The sequence below is a fragment of the Cydia strobilella genome, chromosome 12 (assembly GCF_947568885.1).
Source record: "Cydia strobilella chromosome 12, ilCydStro3.1, whole genome shotgun sequence".
Lineage (NCBI taxonomy): Eukaryota > Metazoa > Arthropoda > Insecta > Lepidoptera > Tortricidae > Cydia > Cydia strobilella.
The window spans coordinates 11858897-11882721 of NC_086052.1; the positions used below are offsets into that span (position 1 = coordinate 11858897).

At 44.8% G+C, this 23825-nt stretch overlaps 1 protein-coding gene across 1 annotated transcript; it reads left to right on the forward strand.

Moving 5' to 3' along the window:
* Positions 1-1860: 1860 nt before the first annotated feature.
* Positions 1861-23423, forward strand: LOC134746138 (condensin complex subunit 1). The gene is made up of 23 exons (XM_063680425.1): positions 1861-2286; positions 2367-2480; positions 2957-3129; positions 3398-3570; positions 5323-5464; positions 5684-5779; positions 5978-6151; positions 6767-6928; positions 9418-9555; positions 9710-10075; positions 11282-11611; positions 12096-12296; positions 12634-13176; positions 13581-13754; positions 13894-13989; positions 14187-14302; positions 15852-16022; positions 16463-16547; positions 17090-17277; positions 18987-19251; positions 19638-19817; positions 21537-21645; positions 23294-23423. Exons 1-23 carry the CDS (start codon positions 2169-2171, stop codon positions 23374-23376), a joined length of 4197 nt encoding a protein of 1398 aa, XP_063536495.1. The 5' UTR covers positions 1861-2168; the 3' UTR covers positions 23377-23423.
* Positions 23424-23825: the final 402 nt, after the last annotated feature.

A 23825-nucleotide genomic window follows, 5' to 3' on the forward strand; every position in this document is an offset into this window, starting at 1 on the left:
GGTCAAGAAAATCTTGTCAGTAGAAAAAGGTGCGAAATTGAAATTTTCTAGGGGACGATATTCATTCGCGCCGATATTTTTTTAACTTGCCGCCTTTTTCTACTGACAAGATTTGCTTATATAGTTAGTCAAACCAAATTGTCAGTAAATAAGAACAAAAATAACTATACTCTCCTTTTATCAAATAAAAATGGGTGTTATTTAATCGATCTGCAAAATATTCCTATTTTGATGAACAAAAATATATATTTGGTCAGCCAAAATGTGTATTTGATCAGCAACTTAAGGTTAGCAAGTATTTCAAAATCAGTTCGCAATTAATGTCATAATGAGTGCTCTAAATTGATTTGGTTGGCAAATTAATTATTTGATCGGCAGTAAGCGATCCACCATTAATCAAATTTTGTTAAGCAGTCAGTCGGTAAGCGGATTATTTAATTTGGATTACAATTTAGCTGATCCGCAAAAATTAGTTCTAACCTAACCTAACCCACTTTTCTAGTAGCAGTTGTTTTCTGTGAAGGTCGCAGTTCTAACCTAACCTAACCCACTTTTCTAGTAGCTAATATCTTCCATTTTACACCTATAATACTCTCAAAATACCAAAACGGATAAATATCACCAACAAATATGTTAGAACACCGCAATGTGACTGCTAATAATCATCGAATGAAATGCACGCACACGATTCCGCTCCGCCTGCAACCCTGCCGATTTTTCAAATCAAACGCAACCCATCTTATTATATCAGATTACCATTTGTTTAATATGCATACGTCTCAATTAAACTGCTAACCAATATTTAAATCTTGCTGACCAAATAATAATTTTGCAGCTCAACTATTTATTAAGTAGATGGATATTGATTTATAATGTTGACCGTTTGTGAATTATTTGCTGAACAAGAGTTGCAGCAGCCAAAGAGTAGTATATGGTTGCATTGCCGGCAACATATTTGTATGCCGCCCAAATGATTTAATGGCTATTTTTTTTTTGATGATCAGTTTTAAAAATAGCTGATCATTTAATTACTTCCCAATAAAAATTAAATATTCACCGAACATTCTCTTCGTGCGTTGTATGTCATAAGGGCCCTAATCAGCGAAATCGACTCCACACTCGCGTTCGCGGCTTCGCGCCGCGTAGTCTGGAGCGGGCTATAAAACGTCGACATTGGCCAGGAGGGATTATTCTCTCCTGCCAAAACCCACAAGAGGGGAATGCCAACTATACTCATCCTTTTCTTTTGGGTGCTAGTACAAGTGTAAGACAAAGATAGTATGATTTTCTCTGTGTATGTTTGAAATGAGACAGTCCTTTGACAAACTTTAAATAGTAATTTAAAATAATTACAAAAAGAAAAAAAAATGCTTCCTCTTCAGGTCGCTCCAGACTATGTGCGTGAAACGCGGCGCGACTTCGCGGAGAGAACATGTCGCGACGTTGTCGTATGACTCCACACTCGCAAATTTCACGGCGATTTCGCAGTTAAGTTCACGCCAAGATGGCGGAAAAGTATCAGCTGATCGAGTTTAACTGCCAGTTATCTATGGCATCATACGTGATTTAGCTATTTTTCCATTTTGTTTGGTTGTAAAACCGTAAAATATAGCCGCTTTATATAATATAATTATTATTTATCTTGCCACATATGAGTCAAAATAGTGTGTAATGTGGGGTCTTGCCAGTTCGCGCTTCGCGTCTCCTTTGACGCGGGCTAATAATCCGACAAAAAACGGGTAACTAGGCGCAAAGGCGTGTACAATCTGCGAAATTGACGCTACACTTACGTTCGCGGCTGCGCGCCGTGATTCGCGCATGAATGTGGAGAGCTCTTTAAAAAAAACATTTTCTTCATCCGATTTCTGAACGAAAGCTCTAAACGAAAACGTCAAATGTTCAAATTTCGAATAAATTCCGTTTGAACTTTGATGCATAGCTTTGATGTTTACATCGCGGTTACTGCGGTTAGAATGTAGTTGATCGCGGTTTGTATTTGTTAGAATTGTTAGTGTGAAATGTACAGTGGCTTTTAATATTAGTAATATTACCTATAACTTCGTAGCGAAAATAAAAACTTTCATAAATACGTTCTACCTTACTAAAGTGATTAGGCAAATGTGGATCGAGCTTACTCTAAGGGTTAAACACTAACAGTTGTGTTCAAAATGAGCCACTTTGAATTTGCAATACCTGTGCAAAAGGATGAGTTATTGGAGTCTCATGTCGGACAATATCATGTCGAAGATGTGGTGCAGATAAGAGTGCTTTTGTCCAAAATACAAGGTATGCTCTTATTTGCTTATCGTAATCATGGTTTCAGTATCTTTATTTGTAGAACATACTACATTATAATTCTCTTATAGATGCGGCAAGAGCGTATAATGCCGAAGGCGTCGAATACATACTGGAGCATTTTGATACATATTTTTCTATTATTGTCCATGGTAACAAGCTTGAATGGAACATCATCAATAAAGGTAAGTACCTTGTACAGTTAGCTGCAAATAAATCTGACTTCCCCTGCCTTGTATAAAAGTTTGTATGCAAGAACGCGAGAAATTTTTGTGGTGCTGCATATAGATCTTATTTTACCTGTATTTTACAGACTTTATGAAGTCTAATACTAATTGAATGCCTATTACTTACTTATGTATTATTCTTTTTTTTCTTACCTAAGTCTTCATTATATTGCTAAGTTAATTTCTATTTTAGTTACTCCCAAATTATCCATATTAGGTATCATTTGTGTTTGCTCTGTTCCCATATGAAGCTGTGATAGTGCGTAACCTTAGTATAGTACCTATTAGTTTAGTATCATGTCCACTACCTGTGAGTTCCTATAATTGGCTTCCTGTATCTATTATAATTTCTATGTTAATGTCACAGCTGTTGGATCTCCAAATAAATAACATAAAAATAACTAAATAAATATATTGTTTGTGTTTTTTTTAAGGGTTTGACCACCTTGTCAGAACTGCTAAAGCCTTGTGCAGTCATATTGAATTGATTATGCAGGATCAAGAGCTAGATGCAGATCTTAGAGTGAAGAACCTGAATATAGTGAAAATGGTCATGTATCTGTATACACAAATAATGAAAACTAAAGATGTTAAGTTAGCAGCTGATGTAAGTGTATTGATCATAACTACATAACTTTGTACACATTATATTAGACCTTTTTCCCACATTATCCCTATATATTATCCCTAATATATTTTTATTTCAAATGAAATATTTCAGTTCCATGTGCCTAGCCTGGCATGTTAAACTTTTCCAATATTTTAGCCTTATCATTCATATTAACCACACAATATCCATCTCCTTTTTATATCTTAGTATGAGTTAGGTTGAAAATGTATTAAATAACATACCTTCAACGTTTTCCATGTTCTAGAACTCCACCAAACTCACTTTGGGTAAAAAGGGGAAGAAGGCAACAGAAGATGAAGAGTTTTGTGGCTGGACTGAATCTGATAAGCAAGCTGCTCTTGTGACTTTGCATTTAGTGCTTCAACAACCTTTGAATCGCCTGTGGGACCCTCCACTGGCAGAAGATAACTTTGTAACGTAAGATTTGTTATATCCTTACATATTCGAGTATGTTGAATATTAATATTCCCAATTAGCTGAACTATATGGTTCATGGTTCGTCTACAATATTCTAATAAACCATTCGAAAACGCTTCAATTACTGCCTGGCCACGACATTGCGCGACCTGCGGCAGCGGCGCGAGGAACGCGGCCACGACTCACAGCGGCGCGACCGGTCTTAGTGGCGGTACGCATCGGGCGGTGACTCGTAGAACAAATTTTTTTATAATATTCGCGCGCGATAATGGACACGGGAGTGTTTGTCACGGAAATATTTAATAGCCCTTCAATTTGGATGTCGAAACTACCTAAACATAAGTTGCGGCACGTAATTAAAAGGTTGTGGGAAGAAATAAAATAAAATTTTCCTGCTTCTACACTCGCTCTAGTATACTCGTAAAATTTTGCGGGATGCTTTCTATATTCTTCGTAAAACACTCTAAATTCGCGTACGTACATATAACAGCGTCTATTAAGTTCGTGCACACCTTCTCTTATATTTAAAATATCTCTCATGAAATAATATGAGCTGCTGTCGAGGCACTGAAGAGCCACTTTTGACAAAGAAATTTTTAAACACTTGAGTACGTCCCATTCGCTCGATGCCGCCAACGCTACTGCGAAGTTGTGGCATGCTCGCCGCGCCGCTCTACCTTGCCGCGCCGCCCGCCGCACCGCTCGCCGCCTAAGACCAATGTCGTGGCCAGGCCGCCTACATCAGCAACTAAAACTTAACCTCTTCTTAGGCAATTCCCTAGAAATAACCAGGTCAAAAGGCAAGGGACTCGCATACAAATTTTTAACCCTTGTCAAATAGTCAAAACAGATTCAAAATGTCTCACTATACGTTTTACTGACAACAGGAAGATGTAAGGGGTGCCAAGCAGATTGTTTTGCTGACTGTATGTGCGGCCACAGTGCCTATATCATGAGTGGACCTGCCTAGTAAAAATGTATATAGTTATTTGTGCAACAAGAGAGGAAAGTTGGTTTTTCTTGCGAGTGTTTATTTTGAGTCCCGAGAAAGCGAAAGATTCTATAATTGAATCACAAGCGAAGCGAGTGATTCTAAAGTATAATCTTGAGCGTAGCGAGGGACTCAAAAACACGAGATGTAAAATAACTTTGCTCTCGTGTTGCACGCATAATTTTTCACCTCAGTAGTGAGAACATATTAAAGGTTAAAATGTATTTCGAATTACACAGAATAAACAGAAAAAAAATGTAATTTAATATGTAATATAATACCATACCATACCATACGATACGATACGATACCATACGATACGATACGATACGATACGATACGATACGATACCATACCATACCATACCATACCATACCAAACGATACGATACGATACCATACCATACCATACCAAACGATACGATACGATACCATACCCCATACCATACCAAACGATACGATACGATACTATACGATACCATACCATACCATACCAAACGATACGATACGATACTATACGATACGATACCATACGATACCATACCATACCATACCAAACGATACGATATGATACTATACGATACGATACTATACGATACCATACCATACCAAACGATACGATACCATGCCATACCATAATAAAAGTATGAAGTGGCAGTTCATGGCCTTCACTAAATTAAAAAGCTACATTGTTTCACTCGCTGGAGTGAGGAAAGTAGGCTTGTTCGAGCTGCTGAGGTGAAAAATATATTTTACTTTTAGGATGGTTTCTGAACCTTGCTACAAAGCGTTAGAAGAACAAATAATCAAAAACAAAGCAGTGAGAGAGACTGTCTTCCAAGTACTTGGAGTACTCATTAAAAAATATAACCATGGAACTTCATGCCTCATCAAGCTTGTGCAGGTGAGCATAGATTCTTTAAGCTACTCCCGCCAACTATAAAGCCTAAGGACACTGACCTCAGATGAGCTTTCTGGTCAATGTAACATTAATTGTAATAGATAAAACTCCTTAAGAGGCTGGTACAATGAAATGCTGTAAAAAAAACTTGTAGATATATTTTTAATTTATTATGTGCCATTGTAGTTTGTTAAGTTTCCTATGCACGTTTCGCATCCTCAGGTTCTTCAAATGGCGGAACACTCCGTGTCTCCAATTTGTGCTGGAGTTGTGCAGCTGACCAAAGATTTTGAAATAGGAACATTTGGACCTCAGATGGTAACACATTTCTTTGGAATACTACACTGTGCTAACCGATTGTTTTTTATATAATTGTTCATACAGATGTGATAATTCCTTTAGAAGCTCAAGAACAGTTTTTTTGGCGGTATTTGTATAATCATATATTACAAAAGCTGTAGGTTCCTCATGGAAGACTTAAAAAATATTAACTACATAACGTTTTCGTTTGTATAGGTGCGTGAAATAGCAGAAGCTCTAGCGACGAGTGACGAGGAGAACGCGGGTGTGGCCACGGAACAGGGCGCGGCCAGAAACTGCGGCACCTTCCTACTCGAGCTCACCAAGGAACTACCTAAAGAAATGACCTCCGCTATTACCACATTGCAGTCATATCTGGAAAGTGATGAGGTAACAGAACCTACCTAGTTAATAATTTCGCAATAGGGTAGGGTATTTGACTACTAGTCAAATCAGTTTCTTTTTATGGAATTTGTATGAAACACTAGCATGCGACGTCACGATCAAATTACCTACTCTTTATAGTTTTATATGGGTTATAAAATATAAATAATGTGGTAAAGCAACTGCTTACTTTATTTCATGCATGGTGTAAATTAATTTATTTTCAATACAGTCTTAATACCCTATTGTAACGATTATTACAAACAAGCAGCGATTGTATGGCCTCTTCTTTTAAATCTCAGTTCGAAAGTCAAATTTCACAGTTGAAATGCTTATATTTTAAACCACGACAATGGTAAACGAACAAGCGGCCCGCTTGATGTTAAGCAGCTACCGCAGCCATTTACAACTCTAGTGGAGTCATACGTGCGTACAGATGTAGCGAACAATCCTTTGCCATCGTATTTTCTCGGAAACATTCGTATTTGTCATCCTACTTCAGTCAATCTCAGTACTTTTTGTACTGAGACTGACTGAAATAGCATAACACGTTCGTAGGTGTTATAATTATAACCGTATTCTCTTTATTTTATTTAGTAAAATAAAGCATGAATGTTACAGTCATACACACTGCGTATCAGCGTGCTCGGCATGATGTGCGAGGCGCTCAGCGTAGAGCTGCGCGGCGAGGATCTGTCCGACGAGCAGCGCGCCCAGAGAGATGACTTCCTCGACGACCTCTACGAGCACATGCACGACCTGTCCGCCTACGTGCGCCACAAGGTACGTGTGAGCGCTCAGCGCGGAGCTGCGCGGCGAGGGTGTGTCCGACGAGCAGCGCGCCCAGAGAGATGACTTCCTCGACGACCTCTACGAGCACATGCACGACCTGTCCGCCTACGTGCGCCACAAGGTACGTGTGAGCGCTCAGCGCGGAGCTGCGCGGCGAGGGTCTGTCCGACGAGCAGCGCGCCCAGAGAGATGACTTCCTCGACGACCTCTACGAGCACATGCACGACCTGTCCGCCTACGTGCGCCACAAGGTACGTGTGAGCGCTCAGCGCGGAGCTGCGCGGCGAGGGTTTGTCCGACGAGCAGCGCGCCCAGAGAGATGACTTCCTCGACGACCTCTACGAGCACATGCACGACCTGTCCGCCTACGTGCGCCACAAGGTACGTGTGAGCGCTCAGCGCGGAGCTGCGCGGCGAGGGTCTGTCCGACGAGCAGCGCGCCCAGAGAGATGACTTCCTCGACGACCTCTACGAGCACATGCACGACCTGTCCGCCTACGTGCGCCACAAGGTACGTGTGAGCGCTCAGCGCGGAGCTGCGCGGCGAGGGTCTGTCCGACAAGCAGCGCGCCCAGAGAGATGACTTCCTCGACGACCTTTACGAGCACATGCACGACCTGTCCGCCTACGTGCGCCACAAGGTACGTGTGAGCGCTCAGCGCGGAGCTGCGCGGCGAGGGTCTGTCCGACGAGCAGCGCGCCCAGAGAGATGACTTCCTCGACGACCTCTACGAGCACATGCACGACCTGTCCGCCTACGTGCGCCACAAGGTACGTGTGAGCGCTCAGCGCGGAGCTGCGCGGCGAGGGTCTGTCCGACAAGCAGCGCGCCCAGAGAGATGACTTCCTCGACGACCTTTACGAGCACATGCACGACCTGTCCGCCTACGTGCGCCACAAGGTACGTGTGAGCGCTCAGCGCGGAGCTGCGCGGCGAGGGTCTGTCCGACGAGCAGCGCGCCCAGAGAGATGACTTCCTCGACGACCTCTACGAGCACATGCACGACCTGTCCGCCTACGTGCGCCACAGGGTACGTGTGAGCGCTCAGCGCGGAGCTGCGCGGCGAGGGTCTGTCCGACGAGCAGCGCGCCCAGAGAGATGACTTCCTCGACGACCTCTACGAGCACATGCACGACCTGTCCGCCTACGTGCGCCACAAGGTACGTGTGAGCGCTAAGCGCGGAGCTGCGCGGCGAGTGTCTGTCCGACAAGCAGCGCGCCCAGAGAGATGACTTCCTCGACGACCTCTACGAGCACATGCACGACCTGTCCGCCTACGTGCGCCACAAGGTACGTGTGAGCGCTCAGCGCGGAGCTGCGCTGCGAGGGTCTGTCCGACGAGCAGCGCGCCCAGAGAGATGACTTCCTCGACGACCTCTACGAGCACATGCACGACCTGTCCGCCTACGTGCGCCACAGGGTACGTGTGAGCGCTCAGCGCGGAGCTGCGCGGCGAGGGTTTGTCCGACGAGCAGCGCGCCCAGAGAGATGACTTCCTCGACGACCTCTACGAGCACATGCACGACCTGTCCGCCTACGTGCGCCACAAGGTACGTGTGAGCGCTCAGCGCGGAGCTGCGCGGCGAGGGTCTGTCCGACAAGCAGCGCGCCCAGAGAGATGACTTCCTCGACGACCTCTACGAGCACATGCACGACCTGTCCGCCTACGTGCGCCACAAGGTACGTGTGAGCGCTCAGCGCGGAGCTGCGCGGCGAGGGTCTGTCCGACGAGCAGCGCGCCCAGAGAGATGACTTCCTCGACGACCTCTACGAGCACATGCACGACCTGTCCGCCTACGTGCGCCACAAGGTACGTGTGAGCGCTCAGCGCGGAGCTGCGCGGCGAGGGTCTGTCCGACGAGCAGCGCGCCCAGAGAGATGACTTCCTCGACGACCTCTACGAGCACATGCACGACCTGTCCGCCTACGTGCGCCACAAGGTACGTGTGAGCGCTCAGCGCGGAGCTGCGCTGCGAGGGTCTGTCCGACGAGCAGCGCGCCCAGAGAGATGACTTCCTCGACGACCTCTACGAGCACATGCACGACCTGTCCGCCTACGTGCGCCACAGGGTACGTGTGAGCGCTCAGCGCGGAGCTGCGCGGCGAGGGTCTGTCCGACAAGCAGCGCGCCCAGAGAGATGACTTCCTCGACGACCTCTACGAGCACATGCACGACCTGTCCGCCTACGTGCGCCACAAGGTACGTGTGAGCGCTCAGCGCGGAGCTGCGCGGCGAGGGTCTGTCCGACGAGCAGCGCGCCCAGAGAGATGACTTCCTCGACGACCTCTACGAGCACATGCACGACCTGTCCGCCTACGTGCGCCACAAGGTACGTGTGTACAGAATAATATTTGCCGTTTTTTGCGTAATGGTAACTTTGTGCGCAAGTCCGACTCGCACTTGGCCCGTTTTTTAAAACAACATGTGGTGTTGTTGGTTAAAAGGTATTACTAATAATATTTGTCTGTTTTCGGTCAGGTATTGCAGTTCTGGTGCCGCCTGCAGCGCGAAAACAGCGTGCCCGTGACCAGGCAGAGAGTAGTGCTGGAACGCGCCATTGGCCGGTTGAGGGACAAGGCTGCTATTGTTAGGAAGGCAGCCATACAGTTGCTGAAGGTACAATCAACTTTCATGATGTCCTGTGACCAAGCATCACAAGTTCTTGTATATATGTTATGCCAGGGTTTCTTTTCCAGCTTTCATTGATGTTATATAGTTACTAACACTTTTATTTTGTATCTTATAGCTAAGTGCTTATTATCTATTGTAGGTATTTTTGGAATGCAACCCTTTCTCCGGCCAATTGAAGTTAGAAATATTAGAAGAACAACTAGAAACCGAGCAGAAAATATTAGACGATCTGCAGAAAAAATTGAATCCAGGGCCAGATCCAAAGTTAGTAGAAAAGTGGGAGAAAATTAAAAATGATATTGTAGCTGCTATTAACGAAGGAATGAACACTTTGACGCAAGACGAACCTGACCTATCACAGGCTTCACTAGATAACTTGTATGACTCGATTAGAAAGCATTTGCGAGAGAAGAACTATTTCAAGGCATACTTGATTGTTAAACATACAGAGAGGCAATATCCTGAAGCCAGGTATTTGAGATGCAGCATGGAAAAAAGTGACCAAGTAAGTAAAACATCATCAAATTGCTCCTACAAATTTCCTACTGAACTACTATACCAAATTAGTGGACTTCTATCTGTCAGAAAATTGTACATTCTGCAGACTTCCCTAAAAAAACATAGGACTCTACCATTCAACCCAAACTACAAAAAGAAAAGATTGATCGTCAATATAGCTAATCCATCTAAAACTAGAACCTCATTTGCTAGCTCACAGTTTAACATAAAATCCGCACACCTTTACAATAAAATTAATAAATTACTAGACATACACTCCAAATCTTACCATGAGTGTAAAAAGCTCCTAGCACATTGGCTAAAAACTAAATCATATGATGAGACAGAGAACTTACTACGTTGAATCTAAACAATCGCACACAAACACACATGCACACGCACATGCACACACACGCACATACACACCTACACTCACATCACACATACACACACACAGAAAAGATCTCTCTTTACGCTCATATTATTTCATACATCTACATGTAACTTTTTAAATTGTGTTTCTTTTAATTCCTAATGTAATATAAATGTTAATTCTAAAATGTTAGATTAATCTATATGTTTGTTTAGTTTAGGTTACTTTATTTACATAGTTATAGTTTATAGTTAGCATGTTAAATTTAGAATTGATTGTATTAGTCGTGTTATTGTTTCTATGTAAAAACATAGTTAGGGAAGAGCGGTGTCTCCCGACACAGGCATTCTTATGCTTACTGGGCGGCTCCATCCCTTTAAATCATTATATATTGCTAATTTATTAAATAAAGAACTTTTGTATTTTGTATTTTTGTATTTGTATTTCGTGGCGGGGTGGCCTAGGGGTTAATGGCGTTAGCCGCGATAGCTAAAGACGCCGGTTCGAATCCGGCCTTCACCACTGGAGGGCTTCGTCACTTTTTCTTTAATATATGACATCTATTACAGTTATTAATATTACAGTAATAAATAAATAAATTAATTTATATATAGTAGTGTGACTACTTAAAAAACACAAATCAAAATATTTAATAAAATAATTTGATTTGTTCCCAAACTTGCTCCTACAAAGTTTCCCATAATCATATTTATATTCTATAAAACTGTAGCGTTCACAAGACTTTTTTACAATTTATTAAACTTTTTTAGAGCTTTGCCGCGATATTAGAGTAATGCGTAATGAATTTTTTTAATATAATTAAAATCATTGTCATTTCAGGTGGAATATTTTGTGGCTCTTCTGAAGAACATTTTTGTGATACCAGACAGACGTCAGTCTATAACACTAACCCAGCAATGTGAAAACGAATTGGCCCTATACAAAAAGTTAGAAGAAAAGGAAGCCATAGTGGCTTTCTTGCAAGAGTCGGTGCATTTCAGCAGAATGGTTACCGAGGCGGTACCTTTGATTAATAGTTTGCTGATGTCGAAGCAGGCAGGCGATGTTAATGAGGCCATAGAGTTCTTCACTGCGGCTCACCACTTCAATATCGAGGCGGCCAAGACTGGCGTAGCTAATATGCTGTTGCTTGTATGGTCGCCTGATCAGGTCAGTACACTCTCAATGCTCTCATATTATCTTATAGTTTTAATAGGTGGGTTAAAATTCTTTTTGTTGTCTTGTTTTCGACCACTCTGTCACGCTTCTATTTTTGTCTTTTATGAAATAATTAAAAAAAGTTTAGTGCTGTTGTCTTCTAGCTGTAGATTATAATTCTCTTAAGAAAAATTAAAAACAAAATTTGACCCCATAGAAAAAGCTCCACTCCGTCACATTTTTTGGGGACAACGAAAAGAGTTTTGACCCAGGTGCACCAGTTTTACTTCATTTGTTTCATGTCGTACTGGTACTTAATAAGTCTTAAGTTATAATGAATGAACACCGCGCTATTCAGCTACCACCAAAGATATTTCAATAGTTGTGATGCATAGTGATAATGCCAATATAACTGGAGCATTAGTTAGAATTCGTTCTTTGACTTTACCTATTTCGTCAGCTTCCAACTATATAACAAATATTTATCCGTGTACAGGAGAAACGACAAGCCGTTGAGCGCGCCTACCGCGACATGTATTTAGAATGCGACAGCAAGCCGGAGCGCGCCCGGGCGGTCAATATCGCGCGTAAACTAGTCTCTCTAGTGTCCACTATTGACCGCAGCAGTGCGCTCGCTCTCGACCACCTCGTCGACCAGTGGGTCGACAAGGGGGACATCACTCCGTCCATCATCCAGGTAACCACTTATCGTGTCTCACGTGTTTCAGAGTCCTTGTCAGTTACTAAGTTCAAGTGAAGGTGTGTGGATGTAGTTTGGCATGACACTTGACAATAGTCAGAGAAAATCGTGCTGCCTTTTTCTTGCTCTAGTTACTAGTATAATTACACAAAAAATAAATATAATAAGGAATAAGTATAGTTGGTTAATTCTATTGTTACTGCGATGTTTAACCAGCTAGACTTTTGATCAAAATAATTGAAGCAAAAATATTGATCCTACCGGCTGCGCCAATAACTAACTTCCTGCTTCAGGCTTAAAACCGTATGTTTACAAACGTTTTACTCTTGTTTAGGTGTTCTGGGAAATATTTATGAAGAAAATCGACGGAACCACAGATATGGACAGCTACGCAGCGCTGGCGCTCCTCGTAATGGTTTCCAAAGCGAAACCCTCCGTAGCACTCGCTAACCTTGAAGTCATACAAACCCACGGCTTGACGGGCGACTACAATTCCAGGAACCTGAGCGCTCAACTATTACTATCATTGAGTAAGAAGAATAAAAGATATCCGGCTGCTCATCAGATATTTACCTCAATTTACGATAGTTTGTTAGAAACATTTTCTAAAATTAACAAGTTCACGTCGTTTGCGGCTTATTCTATCGAAGCGATTTACGCGATATGTGATACGCCTGAGATTGTCTGTGCGAAGATATTAGCGGAAATGCATAGAAGGGTGCAGCAGACGATGGTGAAACAGGGCGAGAATGAAGAGGAGGTTTCTCTGCCGGTTGAACTGCTCACTCGCTTCGTGTTCACGCTGGGACAAGTGGCGTTCCAACAACTCATCTACCTCGATGTGTCAGTGTACAGTGAGCTGAGGAGAAGAAATCAGGTTAGCCTAGCTTTTATACTCCTTACTGTGAACAATCTAAACATGAAAATTTACCTCACCTAAATAAAATGATTTTGCTCTGAAGACTGGTAAACAGAATTTAAGTAGATATGGTTCTTCATTTCATTTTCTTTCTGCTATTATTATGTATGTTAACATTATATACTTAATAATGCCTCCTCTCTAACCTCTAGGTCTGTTTCTTAAGTATGTTAAGTACACTACATTGTACTACAAATCCATTTGTATATGTGACTGTTTGTATTCTAAATAATAATAAAAAAGAACGCAGTAGGGACCAGTTCAAACGATTTGTAAAGTAGTAAAATAATGTAAGAAAATCATGCTGTTTTTATTCATTTATTTTTATTATCTAAATGTTTTAACAACAATTAACAATTTAGGTCCGTGAAGACCGCAAATTAGAGGAAAAGCGGAAGAAGAAAGCTGGCGCGTTCGCCACTCCAGGTCGGAAGGGGCGAGTGGACGACCTGCGCCGCCAGACGCTCATGAACGCGTCCGGAGCGAGCGCCTCTAGCCGCGGCCAGCGCTCCGCCAGCGTCTCCAAGGGCCCATCTGTGAGTGTAAACAGTAAACAATTCATTGTAACATTCATTGGTTGCTGTTGCTCGAGGTCGAAGGTCAAAAGGTCAAGTTTGGATTTGTTTTTAAAGCGTTTCTAAAATAAAACTATTGATTTTTATATTTTTTGCCCAGACAAACACTACGATGACGGAAGACGAAACAGGGCTAGAAGGCGCGGTAGCGGACGACGCGGACGCAGAGTACGTGCGCGGCGTGTGCGAGCGAGAGGTTAGTGCTCTCAATGTTTGTAGTTATTTCTATAGTTTGGCAAAAGTCACTTTTCAGTGGAATGGGGAATAGACAGATTGTATCATACTGTATTTTTCAGTAAGTATTACATCTCCCAAAAGAGGGATGTTTATAGTTTTATTTATTTTAGTATTTAAATACGGAGTCTGGTAATAGAATAATAGAATAATTTTCAGATTGTGGGGTCGAGCACGGCGCTGGCTCGCTACGTGCCGCTCCTGCGCCATCTGCTCGCCAACCCGGCGCGCGCGCCGCCCGCGCTACAGGCTGCCGTCGCTCTCACCTTCACTAGGTAACGTTGCTCGCGCAATATATTGTGGGGTCGAGCACGGCGCTGGCTCGCTACGTGCCGCTCCTGCGCCATCTGCTCGCCAACCCGGCGCGCGCGCCGCCCGCGCTACAGGCTGCCGTCGCTCTCACCTTCACTAGGTAACGTTGCTCGCGCAATATATTGTGGGGTCGAGCACGGCGCTGGCTCGCTACGTGCCGCTCCTGCGCCATCTGCTCGCCAACCCGGCGCGCGCACCGCCCGCGCTACAGGTTGCCGTCGCTCTCACCTTCACTAGGTAACGTTGCTTGCGCAATATATTGTGGGGTCGAGCACGGCGCTGGCTCGCTACGTGCCGCTCCTGCGCCATCTGCTCGCCAACCCGGCGCGCGCACCGCCCGCGCTACAGGCTGCCGTCGCTCTCACCTTCACTAGGTAACGTTGCTCGCGCAATATATTGTGGGGTCGAGCACGGCGCTGGCTCGCTACGTGCCGCTCCTGCGCCATCTGCTCGCCAACCGGCGCGCGCGCCGCCCGCGCTACAGGCTGCCGTCGCTCTCACCTTCACTAGGTAACGTTGCTCGCGCAATATATTGTGGGGTCGAGCACGGCGCTGGCTCGCTACGTGCCGCTCCTGCGCCATCTGCTCGCCAACCCGGCGCGCGCACCGCCCGCGCTACAGGCTGCCGTCGCTCTCACCTTCACTAGGTAACGTTGCTTGCGCAATATATTGTGGGGTCGAGCACGGCGCTGGCTCGCTACGTGCCGCTCCTGCGCCATCTGCTCGCCAACCCGGCGCGCGCACCGCCCGCGCTACAGGCTGCCGTCGCTCTCACCTTCACTAGGTAACGTTGCTCGCGCAATATATTGTGGGGTCGAGCACGGCGCTGGCTCGCTACGTGCCGCTCCTGCGCCATCTGCTCGCCAACCCGGCGCGCGCACCGCCCGCGCTACAGGCTGCCGTCGCTCTCACCTTCACTAGGTAACGTTGCTCGCGCAATATATTGTGGGGTCGAGCACGGCGCTGGCTCGCTACGTGCCGCTCCTGCGCCATCTGCTCGCCAACCCGGCGCGCGCACCGCCCGCGCTACAGGCTGCCGTCGCTCTCACCTTCACTAGGTAACGTTGCTCGCGCAATATATTGCGTATACGACGCCATAGTTGGACTCGCTACACCTATATGGATACTCTATGTGCAATACCACGTCTCATAATCATAAGAGATGTTAGAGCTACTTCTGCTTACCCCGTGTGACTCCGTTTTTAAGGAGACATGCGGCCCTTAATTTTTATGACCCCTAAATACATATTTTTTTCTATGAACAGTATATATTGCCTCTACACTTCTTACACCACCAAAATTTCCAATGCGAATCTCGGCCAAAGTCAACATAGCCGTAATAGTTAACTGATAAATATTCCTAAACTTATCAGTGTTTTACTTTTAGTACATTATGATTAACTCTGTTGTCCTTCACCACTGGAGGGCTTCGTCACTTTTTCTTTAATATATGACATCTATTACAGTTTTTAATCTGTTGATTTAATTAATACAACTCGAGATTTTTTGCAGATTCATGCTGGTATCGAGCACTGTGTGCGACGAGGGCCTGCAGTTGATGGTGACAGTACTGACACGTTCACGGAATGTGGCGCTGCGGACCAATCTCACTATAGCGTTCGCTGATCTTACGCTACGTTTCCCTAATCTCACCCAACCTTGGACCCGACATATTTACCAGATGTAAGTACCATGAAATATTAATTTTAAAATCCCCTATTAGTAAATAAATTCTCTGCCCGTGTCTTTATCTGCGTATACATCGTTAAATTGCTTCTAGACTTTCCATCTTCCTTATTTTTCAACCTATTTATTCTTAGAGGATGTAAACGGAGACGCCTTGTCTGTAATTTTCTGTACAAGAAAGTGCCGATTTTTGCGGGGGAGGGGAACGTCAAACGTATACGTAACGTAGAAATAGCCATGTCAGATGTTTATCTCAGTCCATACATTGTGTATGACCATTGGCCGACTATTTTTGACAGAGGGGAACGCCTGTTAATGGCTACTCCGTTTGGTTATATCCTCTAGATATTTATTTTCCTGGTATAGCCTGTCCGAGTAACGCCAATCGGTGTCAGTTTTAACTCGATACATGCGATAAACTTAAGTTTTGTTTATAGCTTAAGCGACGAGGAGTTGGAAGTGCGTCAGTGCGCAGTGAAGATGCTCTCGTTCCTTGTGCTACATGAGATGGTGCGGGTGAAGGTACCGTGCGTTTACTTGCCTACTCTAACACTTTCTATAGACGAGTTTTTTTTTTTACTATTATTGACTTTTATGTTAACGGTTTATAAAATCGGTCATTTGGACCATTGGAAATTGGAAAACAAATATAAACAAACAGTCGGAAGTCAGATAAACAGAGTAGGACCATACTGCCTGCTTTTTAGGGTTCCGTACCCAAAGGGTAAAAACTGACCTACTGACTTATTACTAAGATTCCGCTGTCTGTCTGTTCGTCTGTCACCAGGCTGTATCTAATGAAACGTGGTAGCTAGACAGTTGAAATTTTCACAAATGATGTATTTCTGTTGCCGTTATAACAACAAATACTAAAAACCGAATAAAATAAATATTTAAGGGGGGCTCTCATACAACAAACGTGATTTTTTTGCCGTTTCTGCGTAATGTACGGAACCCTTCGTGCGCGAGTCCGACTCGCAATAGGCCGGTTTTTAACTTTTTGGTACATTCGACTACAAATGAACGTCAGGGCAAAGAATATAAACCTGTGATGTACTCTACAGGGCCAGATTGCAGATATGGCATTATGCTGCGCCGACAAGGACGCAAAGATCGCGTCAATGACGCGTCTGTTCTTCAAGCAGCTCTCTCAGAAAGGCAACGCGCTGTACAACGTGATGCCGGACATCATCTCGCGGCTCAGCGACCCGGAGCTCAACGTGCCGGAGGAACAATACAGAGTTATTATGAAGTAAGTATAACACTAGCGTAGCATTCTTGCTCCGTGAGGGGAGCCCGTTGCTCCGTAGTGGGGCGAATCCTCGTTGGTTATAAGTTCTAACAATGAAGTAAATGACTCGCTTTAGTCTAGCCAACTTTTGTAAATAGAGCACAAGAAGTTTAGATAGATAGATGGATAGCGTTTATTCGTCCACCACCACCTATCCAATATCTTGGTCCAATGTGCATTAATCAATCAATCAATCGTTTATTTGCACATAAAACCATAGTATAATGCATGAAAATACATTTATATGACACATTACACCACCGGTAATGTCAAAATTAATTACACAATCTCAAAGAAAATACATTACAATAAAAAAAATAGTAAAATATAATAATAATATTAAATTATATGTATATTATATGTCAGTTCATTCATAAATTGCCAATAAAATTAAGAGAATAAGTTAAAGAAAATATATAAATGTCAGATATTAATATTAATCTAAAGCTCTAGCAGAATATTCTTTGATGGAATAATAGGGCTTACTAATAAAATATTGTTTCAGTTTTCTTTCAAATGTTTTTAGATCCTGGCATTCCTTTATATCTTTATCTAATTTATTATACACCCTTACTGCGGTGTTGTGTTAACTCTTGTCAAAATATCTAAAATTACTTTTAATTACTAACATGTCATCCTTAATTCTAAAATTCATACGAACATTCTGTCTGGCTGTTTTAAATTGGTCTTTATTTTTAAATACATATAGGCATATAGAGTAAAGGTAGAGAGAAATAGCAGTTAAAATTTTATGCTCTACAAATATATATATATGCGTGTCAGGTACACCAGAACATCCTACAAGAAACCGTAGAGCTTTTTTCTGTTTTATGAGGACATCTTATATATTTATGCCATTATCCCAGACTTCTATGCAATACCTCATAATACTCTCAAAATATGCATAATAAACCATTTTCAGAGTCTCACTATCTGCACAACTGGATAGGCTTTTTAAAGCATAACAAGCACTGGCCAGCCGGTTGGAGACTTTCAGTTTGTTTGTGCCATCTTAAAAATGGGTCTAATTCGACACCTAGAAATGTAATGCAGTCTGATTTTGTAATAGGAATGTTACAAATAGGATCTGGGCTATTAAACCCACGACGAAACATCATATAAAAACTTTTATCACAGTTCATTTTTAAACAGTTTGCCGAGAACCACTCACAGAAATCCGACCAGCATTTCTGCATTTTCATGTTTAATTCATGTTCAGTGCGAGCTTTAATAATGATGCTGGTATCGTTAGCATAAAGATACGGCGTTCCAGTGGTAATACAGCGTGGTAAATCATTAATTAATATAATAAAAAGTAGAGGGCTTAACACAGATCCTTGTGGAACGCCGTATTTTATGATAGTTTCATCCGATTGAATTATACTCTTGAGTTTTTCCGATCTCAACATACTGGGAACGTTAAGTGAGGTATGAATTAAACAGATTCCAAGCTGTACCACGTACACCGTATGATTCCAGTTCGTGATCAACACAATCGAATGCCTTGGTAAGATCACAGAATACCCCTCTCACTCTCTCACTAAGCAAAATGTGTATGTTACGATACTATAGTTTTTTGTTATCTGTTGTCACCGTCACTGAGATTTTAGATTTATGTCAGTTGATACCATAAACAGTTCATTTAACAAACGCTGTCTTTTTTTTTTCAGATATATCACATCGCTTATACAGAAGGACCGCCAGACTGAGGCCCTCGTAGAGAAGCTGTGCCAACGATTCAAGATGTCTACCGAAGAACGGCAGTGGCGCGACCTCGCCTTCTGTCTGTCCTTGTTCAACTACAACGAACGGACGCTCAAGAAACTGATCGAGAACCTGGACTGTTACAAGGACAAACTGCACTGCAATGGCGTCATGCAATCCTTCCACACTATCATGGCTAATGCGTCGAAAATGGCTAAGAATGAAGTAAAGGTGGGTAATGTGTAAATGTGTCGTTTTCAAGCAAAAGGTACCACATTGACGCTTGCCATAAGGACGCTCTGACTGGTTTTTCGTATAAAGATACAATCAGTTGTCGTCCTTGTGTTAAGCGACAATGTGGTACCTTTTGATTGAAAACTTTACAAATTATGAAAAAAAAAAAATTTGCTCTCAACGATAAATTCATTTGCCTTAGAAGTTTTAGGGACAACCTTTGCCAGTCAACCATTGGCATTGACAAGGGCAAGCTATTGTTCAAAGTGTAGTGAAGTGAACTGTCCAAGTACTCGCCCAACTTTTTAAAGATTCCGCTTTTAAAACATTGAATCATCCTACTTTATAATACAACATGGTTTTTTCTTTATTATGCGTGTTAGGCACTAGTAGCGGAGCTAGGAGACAAGATAGAGGAATGTTTCGCGGTGCGCGACACCTCGGAGGGCTCGACCGGGGAGCCTGGCGCGCCTTGCACGCCGGCCGCGGCCGCGCCCCGCGCCACGCCGCGCCGCAAGCCCGCGCGCCGCAACCGCCGCCGCTCCTCCTCCAGTCCCGACGAGGTGAGACTACAGGCACTAGTAGCGGAGCTAGGAGACAAGATAGAGGAATGTTTCGCGGTGCGCGACACCTCGGAGGGCTCGACCGGGGAGCCTGGCGCGCCTTGCACGCCGGCCGCGGCCGCGCCCCGCGCCACGCCGCGCCGCAAGCCCGCGCGCCGCAACCGCCGCCGCTCCTCCTCCAGTCCCGACGAGGTGAGACTACAGGCACTAGTAGCGGAGCTAGGAGACAAGATAGAGGAATGTTTCGCGGTGCGCGACACCTCGGAGGGCTCGACCGGGGAGCCTGGCGCGCCTTGCACGCCGGCCGCGGCCGCGCCCCGCGCCACGCCGCGCCGCAAGCCCGCGCGCCGCAACCGCCGCCGCTCCTCCTCCAGTCCCGACGAGGTGAGACTACAGGCACTAGTAGCGGAGCTAGGAGACAAGATAGAGGAATGTTTCGCGGTGCGCGACACCTCGGAGGGCTCGACCGGGGAGCCTGGCGCGCCTTGCACGCCGGCCGCGGCCGCGCCCCGCGCCACGCCGCGCCGCAAGCCCGCGCGCCGCAACCGCCGCCGCTCCTCCTCCAGTCCCGACGAGGTGAGACTACAGGCACTAGTAGCGGAGCTAGGAGACAAGATAGAGGAATGTTTCGCGGTGCGCGACACCTCGGAGGGCTCGACCGGGGAGCCTGGCGCGCCTTGCACGCCGGCCGCGGCCGCGCCCCGCGCCACGCCGCGCCGCAAGCCCGCGCGCCGCAACCGCCGCCGCTCCTCCTCCAGTCCCGACGAGGTGAGACTACAGGCACTAGTAGCGGAGCTAGGAGACAAGATAGAGGAATGTTTCGCGGTGCGCGACACCTCGGAGGGCTCGACCGGGGAGCCTGGCGCGCCTTGCACGCCGGCCGCGGCCGCGCCCCGCGCCACGCCGCGCCGCAAGCCCGCGCGCCGCAACCGCCGCCGCTCCTCCTCCAGTCCCGACGAGGTGAGACTACAGGCACTAGTAGCGGAGCTAGGAGACAAGATAGAGGAATGTTTCGCGGTGCGCGACACCTCGGAGGGCTCGACCGGGGAGCCTGGCGCGCCTTGCACGCCGGCCGCGGCCGCGCCCCGCGCCACGCCGCGCCGCAAGCCCGCGCGCCGCAACCGCCGCCGCTCCTCCTCCAGTCCCGACGAGGTGAGACTACAGGCACTAGTAGCGGAGCTAGGAGACAAGATAGAGGAATGTTTCGCGGTGCGCGACACCTCGGAGGGCTCGACCGGGGAGCCTGGCGCGCCTTGCACGCCGGCCGCGGCCGCGCCCCGCGCCACGCCGCGCCGCAAGCCCGCGCGCCGCAACCGCCGCCGCTCCTCCTCCAGTCCCGACGAGGTGAGACTACAGGCACTAGTAGCGGAGCTAGGAGACAAGATAGAGGAATGTTTCGCGGTGCGCGACACCTCGGAGGGCTCGACCGGGGAGCCTGGCGCGCCTTGCACGCCGGCCGCGGCCGCGCCCCGCGCCACGCCGCGCCGCAAGCCCGCGCGCCGCAACCGCCGCCGCTCCTCCTCCAGTCCCGACGAGGTGAGACTGCAGGCACTAGTAGCGGAGCTAGGAGACAAGATAGAGGAATGTTTCGCGGTGCGCGACACCTCGGAGTTTCGCGTAATATTCCCTATTAGTTACTCGCTATATCCCTTACTCGGCCTTTTTGCCATGACATGTGTAATAAAAATGACATTTTGAAATGATGTACATTATTTTCAGAATGAACCGCCCCTTAACACTGAAGGAACACCTCAGTCGGTTAGAAAATCTAGCAGAAAAGCCAGACCGAGAGTCGTCAAGGCGATTGCGAATGATTCGGACGAATCAGGTATAAACACTACTTTTATTTGTTTTTTGAACAGTAAACAGTTTGACTGGTGCCCTATTGATATGCCGGAAAAAAATTCGCCGATTTTTGTTTCGCCGACAACGATTTGCCGACGGATTTTTTGGCCTAGTAACGATTGGCAGAATCTCATTACGCATAATAGTCGTTTGCAAGAGTAGTCAATAAGCAGAGCAATTGATACGCATATTTACTATTCGTAGAATAATCATTTGGAAACTGTCATAATTACCCGAGAAACCATTGGTCGAAACACAATAGGCTAGCAGAACTTCTCTCTTATTTATGGCTAGACTAGGACATGACTAACCTCCACAATAACTTAGTTTGAGTCTGATAAAGATGGTTTTGATACATTTAATTGTCTACTTATGTTCACTAACAGAAGTTACTATAAAATTAAAACCTATATTGTATAGGTTTTAATTTAACATATACCTACACTATGCTTTCATAGTTAGGTTAAAAATTCGGTTGTGGCTATGTTATTTTTTAGGGTTCCTTGCCCAAAGGGTAAAAACGGGACCCTATTACTAAGACTCCTCTGTCCGTCTGTCTGTCTGTCACCAGGCTGTATCTTATCAACCGTGATGACTAGACAGTTGAAATTTTCACAGATGATGTATTTCTGTTGTCGCTATAACAAGAAATACTAAAAAGTACGGAACCCTCGGTAGGCGAGTTCGACTCGCACTTGTCCGGTTTTTAAGTAAAGCCTGACCAGGAATATACGATCACGCGCCATGTTGCGGAATTTCACTGGAACTAATTTTTTCATACTATACTGAACTGTCACCCTATACATGAGAATGAACAACGCCCTCTTGACAATGATCATATATTACTGGTCAGGCTTTATGTTCACCGGTTACTCCGAGACCCGTGGTTCGATTTGTTTTTTTTTTGTTTCTGTTTGAAAGGAGATACCTTCAAGGTGGTGCCATATTAATCTGGTTCTGATCTGATGATGGGAACCTTGAGGAATTGAGGGAACTTTCAAATTTTAAAGGCACCTGTATAGTGATTTCGTTGTTTTCTAAAGTAACTAAAGCATTTCCTCCCGAAAACCACCAATTTGATGTAGTGCAACTGTAGCCTTACCACGAGTTTGGCACTACATATTCGCTAACGTCTACGTAACTTACTTTTTATAGATATACTTAACGCATATACTTAAAAAAGGATTATATTTTAGTTCATCCTTTTTGAAGACGGTTTTTTTTTGTAAGAAGTTTTTATTTCGAAAATAACGATGTATAAAATGTGAAACGTTATTCGACTAAACATTGCTTAAACGAAAAGATTACTCTGCCAAATGAAAATCGTCCAATAATAGTTCTGCTAATTTACACAGAAGCGAACTGAACTGTATGCGAACCAAGAGTCTGCGTAACGTTAGTCGACCAAAAGTTACATCTGCAAATAAATCACTCTGCGAACCGATGTTCGGCGAATCGTTGTCTGCGAATCGATAATCTGCTAAAAATTATTCGGAGAATCATTAGGTACCCAGTTTGACTACATAATATTTACTAAAAGTTTTATTTTATTGTTTTCGTCTAATCCCTCTTTGCTAAGGTAATTACAAGTAGTTAGTTTTAGTAATATGAAATAAAAATGTTTCTTTTAGATGAAGAGGAGCAACAAAAGGAAGATGAGGAAGTATTTAAGAAGCCCACTGCTAGGAAACCAACACGAAGAAGGAACAATTGAGCTGTTTCTGTAAAACCCATGTTATATTTAGGTAATAAAAAGCTAAATGTATAAGTCTGATGATTTCACTGTTTTTAACCACGAGGAAACATTTACCCCTAGAAAAGAGATATGTAAACTACCTACTAGTTTTCACGGGATTATTGTCACTTTTATGTACTACAGTCATTCATGGTGCACTCTACCTAAAACCGCTTGCTCTCCAAGTAGCCACTAAGTTAAGTCTTAAATAAAATAGATATACATACGACAAGAAACGAGTCTCGAAACGTTAATTCTTTTTACCACACCAGCTCGTAAAGCCTCTCTTTATTCTTAGCCCGTCGTAGCGTATCGTACCAGTGGCGAAAGGGGGGGGGGCAATGGGGGCAAGTGCCCCGGGCGCCATCTAAGGGGGGGGGGGGGGGGGCGCCAAAATGGGCAAAAGGCAGCAGTAGGGAAACTTGTCA